The sequence below is a fragment of the Calypte anna genome, chromosome 4A (assembly GCF_003957555.1).
Source record: "Calypte anna isolate BGI_N300 chromosome 4A, bCalAnn1_v1.p, whole genome shotgun sequence".
In the NCBI taxonomy this organism is placed as follows: Eukaryota; Metazoa; Chordata; class Aves; order Apodiformes; family Trochilidae; genus Calypte; species Calypte anna.
In genome coordinates, this window is record NC_044248.1 from 42,267,931 (window position 1) to 42,279,617 (window position 11,687).

The window sequence follows — 11,687 nt, forward strand, 5'->3', positions numbered from 1 at the left end:
GATTAGAACTTTAAATGCTGTGGGATAACAACTCTCTTTAAGGAAAAGCTAGCATGGAACTCCTAACATCCAATGCGGAATTGTATCCAAATCAAGCAACACATTCAAGGTTCTCAACACGGAAATTTTCGAACACCGAAAGTGCAGATGGAAACCATAAGTAACTTCATCAGACAGAAAAAATGCCCCTTATCTCATATTTTGTCATAAATGATTTAAGGAAAAAAAATCTGCACCTCAAATCTCCAACAGATCCCAACCGGGGCACAGAAAGTGCAAGCATATGCAGTGGTTTCTACAATGCTTACCTTAAATAAGACACACAACATGCCTTTTTTCTAGCAGAAACATGACTTTCAAAGCATGATTTATATACACAAGCCTGCTGTATTGCCCCCATGAAGTATGTTGTGATTCTTAAACTCCTTACAAAATGTCTATAAAGAGCCTACAAAAATTCACTAATGTTGCACAAAAGTTGACAGAACCTCAAAAGTTACATAGTCCCACCCTCCCCAGTGTACAAAACCTTTGACACTGCAAAATAAGGTTGTTCAAAAAAATGTTTGCCTGTATTTCTGCAGGGAATTGTCTAATTTAAGAACCATTAAAGAAGTGTAAATTTCATTTATTACGATTACTTATGAACTGACATAAAATCTGGGCAATCACAAACTCTCAAAATGACCACCAGCCTTAGAAATAACACTGTAAGGATATTAAATACTAAGTAAGAGACATAAATAGTTTCAGGAATACAGTAAAATACAAAACTGCAAAATAAGAAGACAGGCTGGCTTATCTTTCACAAGTAACCTACAAATAATTGTATGGGTTCTCAAACACCATCACAAAAAGGTTTGTGTAAATAGTTTAATTTATGAAATATTTTAACTTCCAGAAAATCTTCTCCTCCTTCCCTCCCGAATCAATTAACAAAAGTTTTTAAAGAACCTATCCCCGAAATAAAGTATGAGTGGATGCCAATAAGCTCAAGTAAGAGTAACATAAACTCTATTGCTCTGTTTGCAGCATTTTGTCACCAGGGAAGAGGAGAAAGAGAAACACTTGAGGCTCAGTTTCAGTTATTCTCTGGGCTGCAGTCTTTTCTGTGGCCAAGCACAGAAACTGTACCTTCCTGCTGATGTTTAGTTAATCTTCTGATCTTAACTCCTGTGTAATTCCTCAGTGCCTCCATTTCCTTTTTTGGAAGCCAGATTATGCCAGGAAGAAAAGCTGTGAGAGGTTCAATGAAGAGAGAGAACATTTTTTACTTGTTTCTGGGGAGCATTTTCAAACATCTCATTCTGCCAACTGCCCTCCTTTCCTAATGAAGAGGGTTCCAGATTCTCATGTGCTCAGAGTCAAATAAGGTCAAATAAATAAAATAAAGTAAAATAAAACTCTGGCAGAACCTGAGTTGGCAAAGCTTCATTCTCTGTCTCTCCTTGCTCAGGTATTACCTCTTTTCTGAGGGCTGCAAACAGTCAAGGCAGAAAGCATTGCTCTGCTGTGTGTTCATACAGCACCTAAGACAACAGACTGCAATTACTGCCTTCAGGTCCTACCCCTACACAAGAAACATACCAACTGTTAAAACATCAGCTCTAATTTGAAGGGGAAAAAAATTGTTTTCCATCCCTTTTTCTAACAGGTGGTCCCAAATCTGGGGATTGGAGGTTATTCAGCTGCGAGCTGCAACACAAAAGTCTCTTTCTCTTGGGTGACTCCTTGGTCACAGGGCAGAGCTCCATCCACCTAGGTAGTTTCTTGATCAGATTTTGCTGCCACCCTGTGGCCTGTAAGGATTTTAAACTCCAAAAGTCACATACACCACTACCCTGACAAAGAAAAACTAAGATAAAATCCAATTCCTTTCCACCAGATCACACTTCTGTCTTGCAAGGCAGATTGCAGAGCTCAACATCACACTTCGAAGTAGTGAAAAAGCCAAAATGCTTTTGCAGATGTAAGAAAGGTCCCTTGATGTCTCTGCTTATAAAAGACTGCATAAACTTTGCAGGTATCAGATTATCAGCTGTATGAGAAGCCTGTCACTCACCTAAACCACAATCATTTACTATACAAAATCAATAAGAAAGTGCCTTAACTGAACGAAAATGCCACTGTTAGAACTTGACATTATTCTTTTTAGTATGACTTACACTAAAATATACTAACTGCTGTTTTTTCTTCACAGATAGTGACTATTTCAGAAGCTGTTAAGCATGTCATTTAGATCAAAACATCACTCTAAAAAATGCAAGACTTCAAGCAAACAAATACACCCAAATTCTATCCCTCATAATGGAGGTGAATTGATTTTATGAGGCCTACAAACCTGTTCCTGAAAAGTATTCATTTCAGTAAAATGTGGTACCTAAAAATCATGATTAGATACCAATTTAACTCAGTCATATAAAAGCTTGCGTGCTGTTTCCAAATAGTCATCTTAAAAATATGAAATAATGTATTCCCTTCCCTTGTAAAGTTTAGTAACCAAGACAATCACAGAAGAAAAATGGAGGGAGAGCACAATAATAGTAAGGACAGTGTATACTGTCATGGACAAGTTACCTGGTTTGTTAGCATGCATAATTTATTACTCCCAGCTATACACAAATTATTTTTTGTCTTAAAAATAGTAATAGTATGCAAAGTCCCATCAAAATTGTCCTCAGGCCAACCATACAATGCTGTATCCCAGAACAGTCAAAAGGTATAAAGAAGTCACATAGAAAATCTGAAGTTTTGCAAGAATCCTCTAAGATAAGCCACATAAAATGAGTTAAATTGCAGTAATTTTCTCCATTTTACTATACATCTCTCAAATTGCCTATACTCAAGCCATGAGCATTTCCCTTTCTCTTTGTTACTGAAAATTATTTACTTCTCAAATATTCACTAAGACTATGAACAACCTGGCTCTGATGCCCTCACAGGTTTCCCAGACCTTGAATTGCAAAATAAAATACACTCATAAATGTATTTTAAACTTATCTAAATGAGTGCAGCAAAACTATAACTTTAAGGCAAGGTTAATGAGAAGCAGCTTCAGTTGAGTTTCCCTTGGATTGTTACCCATGTGGCTTGCAGGCAAAGAGCTGTCTGATACGGAAAAATCAGTTGAAGAAGGATGAGTTCCTGCTTCAGGATGCTTGAGGTACTGAAATAGGCTACAATAGTGTTTGGGGGGAAAAAAAAAATCTTCAAAGTCTTTCAAAAAGTTCTGACAAGCTTGGAAGGGAAATAAAGAACTTTAAAGTGTTTAATTCCTTTTGTTTTATAGAATGACTGTCTGGATCTCATTTTAGAAACACCGCTGCTTTTAAAACAAACACATAATATGCATTTCTTGATTAGAAAAAATGTTAATAAATAATCAGATTCCCTAAAACAGCTTAAGCACTGTGTATTCTTATCTCAGAAAGCATCTCTACAGTTTAGAATATTCCAAAAGTGATACCAATATAAAAAGCAGAACAAAATAAAATAACTGTGACCTATATTCACAAAGTAATCCTAGAAGCAACTTGGGTGTATTGAATCAATCTTGCCAATAATGTCTAATCAAATTACATCTATTATAGCATTTCTAATTTGACCATTCTATGCACTATTTTGTACATAAATAGATGACATGTAAGTGCAGGCATCTCAAAAAAAAGGAAAAGAAGATCAAATTCTCAGCCCACATAAAATATTTAGGGAAAGACAACAACATGAAGGTAACCTGTTAAAATATTATATATGTATTTCTTGCATTCTTCTTCTACCCCCATGCCCCTCTCTCCATAAGAAACATTTACAGTATATTATGAATTACTTTGTGGGTTATAAATCAAGGTAGCAAAACTCTTCACAAAAGCCACATAAGGAACATCCTTATCCCTGATAAGTTGATGTTGTGCTTTCCAGATTTTTATTTTTTTTTTTGCTTTAAAAGGCGTTTTTAAAACCTAGCCACTTTTTCAGGACAAAGCAAATAACTCCTCCAAGTCAGGGAACACTGCCACAAAAGGGAATACTCATTTGTATGCAGCTACCAAGCTTTGCTAATTATCATATTATTTTCAATAGAATAAAATCAGCCACTGTTGCTTTTGGAGACACAGGCTATGTACAATATTCATGTTGATTATATTAGCATCACATAGTCAGAATTCCAGATATGAAGAAATGTTCAGGAAAGTAGGAAACAGAAGGACAGAATATGGTTAAGGAATCAAAGTCATGCTTTTATTTCCAGTTTCATCATCAGCTGCTGATGACATGAAGGAAGTCATCTCACCACATATCCCAAACAGACTGAATTTTAAAATAGATTTCAAACCACCTACCTGTTTTACAGAGATGTACTGAAAAAACTACGTATTTTCCTATGAAACAGTTAAGTAGCTTCACCAAAAGAAGGAACTGTTTAATGTATACATGCATAAAACCCCTTACCTTCTCCAGGACTGACAGCAGATGGTAGACTGGTCCAGTCTAGTGTCCAGTTGGGGCATGGATGAGGAGAAAACTTTGCTTCAATACCATTTTCCTATGTGAAAGGGAGGAGAGAAATTAAGACACTGTTCCTTTACCCACAGAATTTGGTAGCAAAATTCCCACTGAATTTAATCAGATGAAACTGTGAAACACTTTTAGTCTAACAGAAACTAAATAGGCAACTGGCTCTACATTATGTGGGATTTAAATTAAGTATTTCATTTTCACAAGAAATTTTCTTTAGGAAATGCTGTCAGCCTCTGGGCAAAAAACACCGAGAGCTGTGGAACATGATGGGGAGGGTTTTTTTTAACAAAATTCATTAGGGTTCCTAGATGTTCAAAGCTCTCATTAAATAGTGAAAACCCAACTGAAATGATAGAACAATAAAACCAAACAGAAAAGCAATGTTTTTTGTCATAATTTCTAAGAAGATCTTAAAAAGAAGAAAACAATATTGTAATTCAAACAAAAAGTTACTGTGATTATTCAAAATTATTGACAGGGCTTCCAACAGCCCTATCTTTGCTTGATTCCTGAATTGGTCAAGTAATAGAACAAAAAAGTAAAATTACTTCTAAGTCAATGAGTATCAGACAAAAGATGGGCAAAATGCATTATACTGTTCAAGGTGTAGCTTCTGCAATTCCAATAAATTTCACCTTTTCCAAACGAAGCAAAGTATTAATATTTAAAATAACTCATTAAAAAGTTTAAAGTACCATTAACTTTGTCACAGTTGGCCTTGGACCACCTATAAAATGACTGTCTTCATTCTCTTCTGCTACTGCATCAGGAACTGCAGAAAGGTCTTGCAGCTGTTCTGAAGCAGACATCAACTCTGGAAGCTGGAGAAAGTCCATGTTGCATTTGCCAGCAGCTTTCTTTACTCCAGGTACTTCTTGAACTCTTTGATACCAATTGGATATCAGAGGCAAATTTACCAGATTTTTGCCTTGTTTTTTGATGGAAACCTAGCAAAACAAAACAGAAAGGTTACTTGCTACTGTAAATTTCTTCCTCCAAGCCACAAGAAGGCAACAACTACAGAATTGCACTCAGCTCCACAGCACGTTTGCTCATAGTATGATGCTAATGCAAAAAGCTGGCTCAGTTTAAGAGCACAGGTTTCAGGCAGAACTGCCAGCTGGCCATTTAGACTTTATCTGCAGTTGCCATTGGTTTAATAGGGTGAAAAGGTTTGCACGATCAATTTTAATCCTAATTTCAGTCAGTAACAGGAAAAGACAATTTCGATCATATTCTTAGTTATCTGCTATTTCCTAAAAAGGGAATTATTAAAAAAACAGGAAAAAAACCAAACACATCAAAACCACATTAATGTGGAATGAATACTGGACTATAAGCAAGGCAATATGGCACCTGAATGCTCTTCCATTCTACAGGCACCCTACAGCCCTTAAAAACTCATCCACTCACTTGCAGTTTTGTTGGCAACTGCAAGGCTGAAATACTTTTGATTCTGTGGTAGAACAGGCACATGTTGTCCCTGGTCTTTATCAGAGTCTTTGCACTAGATCATAGAATGGTTTGGGTTGAAAGGAACCTTGAAGATCCACTAGACCCACTTCAGCCTCAGCCAATCTGTGAAGCTGTGCCTGCTTTAAGAGGAAAAATTTAAAATCTTGATTACAGGCTAAGGCAGGAAAGGCTGTGCAAAAGGAGTGCTCCCCTTACATCCTCAGTGTGTAAATCACAATTGGTAAAGAAGATTTGAAATGACACAAAAATTTAGGCAGCTTTCTTGCATGCTGTGTTTATAATGTTCTTTGGGTAATCACAAGTAACTAGTAATAGCTAAAGGAGCAAGAGGATGAACTGTGTAATTTCAGTATTTAATTTAATATCCTAATAGTAACACAGGCATAAATGCATTAATTCAGCTAAGGAAGTATTTCAGAAAGCAATTCTAAGAGGTGCTGTTACACCTGATAACAAGTGTTTTAAATTGTTTTTTAAAAAGGGAATAGTGGTTTCTCCCAGATGGAGAAGGGAGCTTTTCTCCCAATAATAATTTTAAACAGTTACAACTAATAGAAAGTGTAACAAAGGTAACCTCAGAAAGATAACGGAAATGGAATGAGGTAATGAAAAATAACTTTTCAGCTTCATTATCTTCTACTAATTACAACTCTCTAGTCAGCTCTCCTCATTTTTACTGTATGCTTTCCAAACACGTACCCAGTGAATATTTCATTATTATTCACACCCTAAGGCAAAGTGGAAGTGCAACTATAATGATTTTTTTTCAACATAGTCCAGGAAGTCCAGTTATAAACATGGTAAGTGACATTTTAATACAGAATTAAACTCTGGCACTTCCATCAGCAAAAGCAGTTTCCACCCATTGGCTGCAAGAAGTTTAGAGATGCAATATAGTAAATTTGGATGACTGATCATTCACCAGAAAACAGAAATAAAGCAACATCATCCAAGAGCTCTTATAATTTAGGTAAAACTGAAATTTAAAATTAGGTTTTTAGGACAAACCTTGGTGTAAGCTAACAAAAATGTATAATTTAATTTATCATTTGTAACCCGCAGATCACCAGGGCTCAAGGATCATACATGAAATGCAAATTAATAAAGCAGAACAATTTCAATTGGATTGCTGAAATTAATTAAGCATCTGATCCAGAATCCTCTAATGCCTAGCACCAGTAAATCAAATATTACTGTGCAAAGTTACTTTAAAAGGCCTTGGTAAAGTACAGAATACCAAAATACATTACAGTTCTTAAAACAATAGGAAGCCATTTTGTCTTACTACATTTGTACAGCATTATCCATACAGAAGTTGCTGTTAATTTCCAGTTATGTGATCTGCAAAACAAAAAAGCTAAGCAGAGATTAATTAATAACTATTTCTGCAAAACAACTCATCATCTTAATTCAAAGGGAGCCACAGTAACCTACTCAGGGCCTCCCATATTGCTGTCATCATAAAGAAATCCACTGAAGGATTTTCATGGAGAATTTTTCTGGGCAACTTGCTGCCAAAAGATTTCAGCAGTATTTTAATAGTTAATAGTGTTTACTAAGTTTTTATATGTTATTATATTTCAAACTACTATTGGTGATCTCACTAATCCCTGTTTTTTGTTTGTACAAACACAAAGTTTCTGTCTCGGGTAAAATTCACATGGCAGACACAACAATATTTTAAATTAATTTTTTTACCAAGTTCCAGTTCCTAAAAAAAAAAAAATACATATATACCACTTAGTATTTGCAGAGCATCTTACCAGGAACTGATGGATGCATGGCAAAAGCACTATATCTGCCAAGGTAAAATAAAGCCCTTCTGCAAAAATGTGGTCCAGCAGTGGAAGGTCAGAGGTTTTTGTCCTCCTGATGTCAGAGGCCTCCCTGTTGACTGCATCTGGTACTTCCTGGACAAGTAGCTTGGAGAAAGCTAGGCTCAGTTCCAAACTTGGAAGTTCATGTGTTTCCACTGTTTTTCCTTCCTCTGTTGCTTCTTCACCAAGCACAGACACTGCAGTCTTGGCACCTGCCTTCTGTTGCTGAAGTTTTTGCCTTCGAATTTTGTCATCATTATGCACCCGGACAGGTTCTCCGAGCTTCCTTTCAAGCTGTAAAATGTCAGGAGGAATAGGCTGACAGTTCTCAGGAGATGCCATCAAAAATCCTTCAACAGCCTGGGGTATGCTGATCTCACAAAGTCTGGTCCACTGGCTAACCTGTCAGATAAATGTATGCAATTAATGTCTCTACAGACAGAAAAACAAAATCCAAGGCACATTTTCATACACTTCAAGCAAAGAAATTCACACCAAAGGAGGACCAGCTTTAATATAATCTTTGATCATCTAAAAAGTCAGTTTATATTACTTTTGCAATTAGGAAACTGTATTTTAAACGTAACAGAACAGTATCCAGGGTAGCATATTTTTATTCTCATTATTGGCATAACACTAGGGTGGCTGCATAACTCATGAGAAGCAAAGCCACAATGGATTTATACATCATCCCAGTATGTGTCATCTGGCAATAAAACCAGAAGATTACACAAAACAGATTTTGAGCACATTTATTTTACAGAAATGCATTATATTAGTGTTTTTTTCAGTATGCAACACCAAAAAAACTTCAGTCTAACTGAACAACACCCTAAAAATACTTTTTTATATATATTCATATGCAGTTGTTTAGCCTGGAGGAGACTCAGGGGGACCTCATCACTCTCTAAAGCTCCCTGCAGGGAGGTTGTAGTCAGGGGGTGTTGGGCTCTGCTCCCAGGCAATGAGTGACAGGAGGAGAGGACATGGCCTGAAGCTGCACCAGGGGAGGTTTAGGTTGGATATCAGGAAGCACTTCCTCATGGAGAGGGTGATCAGGAACTGGGATGGACTGCCCAGGGAAGTACTTACTTTACATCAATACTAAGAGTCTCCTTCAGAGTATTTAACTGTCAAAATCCTATTATTGTATTTAAGAGATGCACTCACTTCAGCACAGGCTTTTAAGCAGGTCTTCTTAAAGCCCAGGAGTTCCAAAACATCCTTTTTAGATGGATCTGCCTCATATGTTTTCTGAATTATATGCCTTAAGACAACAGAAAGACCAGCTCGGCAGAAGTTGCCATCTTTCACAACAACAGCAGGAAAACAGCAGCTCTGCACAACGACTGGAAGCTGACATCTGGAGATAACATGGACCTCAAGATCACCAGGGAGGTTTTTTGCCACAAACTGACCATCCACATTTTCACCAGTTGGCACTAAGAAAACTTTGAATAATTTGCAGTCGCAGTAGGATAGCAAAAAGAGTGAAATAGATGTATGAAGAGGAAAGATGCTATCGCTGGACTGATGAGAAAAACCCAAATATAAATGTTCTTCAATGACACTTTCTTTCATCTTCCTCCTGAGCTGAAGTTCCTGAAATAGAAATGAGAATACAAAATTTGTAAAAGAACACAGAACACAAAAGAGGGGATTTGAAACACTGTTCTTTCCACTAGCTTTTTAATGTAGGACACTATTAAAGACATCCTGCCTAAGTAAGTGGTCTGCAGTCCCTTCTTGAGAGAAAGATGGTGTTTCACATATAGACTGTTCCTTCACATAAAAATCACTGACAGGAAAAAGATCTGTGTAAAAATTCTTATACTTATTACTGTATTTATGACTTGAAACAAAACACAGAACCCAAAGAAAATATTTCAATTTATTTTAGTTTATAAACATTTTATAGGAAGGTGTGTTATTTTCTAAAATCAACTATCTCCCTATATTAACCATATATTACTGAAAAAACAAGTTCCTGAACATGTATCTACAACAGTCAGTTTCCTAATGTACACATCTGTCTTTCTGTAGCAGTCGTAAGACACACACACACATATATATATATATGGTATTTAGGCCATGGGAAATAATATTGGTTTCTGTCTTAATATTAATCTAGAGCCTGGCAAAACACTAACTGAAGGTCAAGAGGAGAGGCAAAGAAAAAACACATTCATTTCAAGAATGCTACATGAACACTTTAAGCACACAAAGTGATTAAATCAAACAGTAATATAACTGAATGTTATATTTAAGTTATTTAAGTTATATATAACTTAATGTTTTCTTAATGTATTGAAAACTTAAATTTATTTTTCTTACAGTTGGTCCTATGCATTCTCCTATTAAACTGTTCCCTATCAGTGTCATGAAAAACAATGATGTAATAATTTTTCTCTTTCACTCAATAAAATTGTCCATAACTCAGAAATCACAACTCATTGAAGAGCTTTAGACACTAGATGGCACTCTTAAAACAATCATTATAGAAGTAAGTTGTAGCATAGTAAGAAATCTGAACAGTTAGACCAGTGTGCTTTTTATATGCATATATATAAATCACAAATAATTGTCATCAAATAATTGTCTAGATGAATGAGGCTTCTGTACAGTTATATGAATATGATATAACTATTTAAAAAGCAAAAAAAGTTTTCATTTTATATATCCAGATTTTTTTATTTTTTTTTTCCAGGTAGATGGGTACATCAAATTTACTGTTTTGTGTCCTCTGTCACTGGACCTCCACCTCACACCCACCTCAGGTGCAGGAAAACGAGTTTCTCCTCACCGCCCACCTCAGGGACAGGAGAGCGCGGGCTTCTCCTCACCGCTCACCTCAGGGGTGGGAGAGCGAGACCTCCCCCTCATCGCCCACCTCAGAGGCGGGAAAGCGCGGGATTCTCCTCACTGCCCACCTCAGGTGCAGGAGAGCGAAGCCTCCTCCTCATCGCTCACCTCAGCTGCGGGACAGCGAGAACTTCTCCTCACAGCTCACCTCAGGAGCGGGAGAGCGCGGGTTTCTCCTCATCTCCTACCTCAGGTGAAAGAGGGCGAGGCCTCCACCTCATCGCCCACCTCAGGGGCAGGTTTGCGCGAGCTTCTCCTCACTGCCCACCTCAGGGGCGGGAGATCAAAGCCTTCTCCTCACTCCCTACCTCAGGGGTGGGAGAACGCGAGCTTCTCCTCACCGCCAACCTCAGGGGCGGGACGAGGGTTTCTCCTCACCCCCCACTTCAGGGGCGGGAGAGCGAGGGTCTCCTCACTGTCCACCTCAGGGGCGGGAGATCCAAGCCTTCTCCTCACCGCTCACTTCAGGTGCGGGAGAGCGCGGTTTTCTTCTCATCTCCACCCTCAGGTTTGAGAAGGCGAGGCCTCCACCTCATCGCCCACCTCAGGGGCAGGTTTGCGCGAGCTTCTCCTCACTGCCCACCTCAGGGGAGAGAGATCAAAGCCTCCTCCTCACTGCCCACCTCAGGGGTGGGAGAGCGCGGGCTTCTCCTCACCGCCCACCTCAGGGGCGTGACGAGGGTTTCTCCTCACCGCCCACTTCAGGGGCGGGAGAGCGAGGGTCTCTCCTCACTGTCTACCTCAGGGGCGGGAGATCCAAGCCTTCTCCTCACCGCCCACTTCAGGTGCGGGAGAGCGCGGTTTTCTTCTCATCTCCAACCTCAGGTGAGAGAGGGCGAGGCCTCCACCTCATCGCCCACCTCAGGGGCAGGTTTGCGCGAGCTTCTCCTCACTGCCCACCTCAGGGGTGGGAGAGCGCGGGCTTCTCCTCACCGCTCACTTCAGGTGCGGGAGAGCGAGACCTCCACCTCATCGCCCACCTCAGGGTCGGGAAAGCGCGGACTCCCCCTCACC

The 11,687-nt window shown here is 38.6% G+C and overlaps 1 protein-coding gene across 1 annotated transcript in view; it reads right to left on the reverse strand.

Moving 5' to 3' along the window:
* The window catches only part of GSTCD (glutathione S-transferase C-terminal domain containing), a 32,132-nt gene extending 20,820 nt beyond the window's left edge, over window positions 1-11,312 (reverse strand). Inside the window, exons 1-5 of the mRNA XM_030450169.1 lie at window positions 11,297-11,312; window positions 8,982-9,413; window positions 7,758-8,213; window positions 5,214-5,465; window positions 4,450-4,543 (exon numbers count right to left, since the gene is read on the reverse strand). Of these exons, the coding sequence (XP_030306029.1) occupies window positions 4,450-4,543; window positions 5,214-5,465; window positions 7,758-8,213; window positions 8,982-9,392 (1,213 nt within the window). The 5' untranslated portion in view covers window positions 9,393-9,413; window positions 11,297-11,312. The remainder of the gene's footprint in view (window positions 1-4,449; window positions 4,544-5,213; window positions 5,466-7,757; window positions 8,214-8,981; window positions 9,414-11,296) is intronic.
* Window positions 11,313-11,687: the final 375 nt, after the last annotated feature.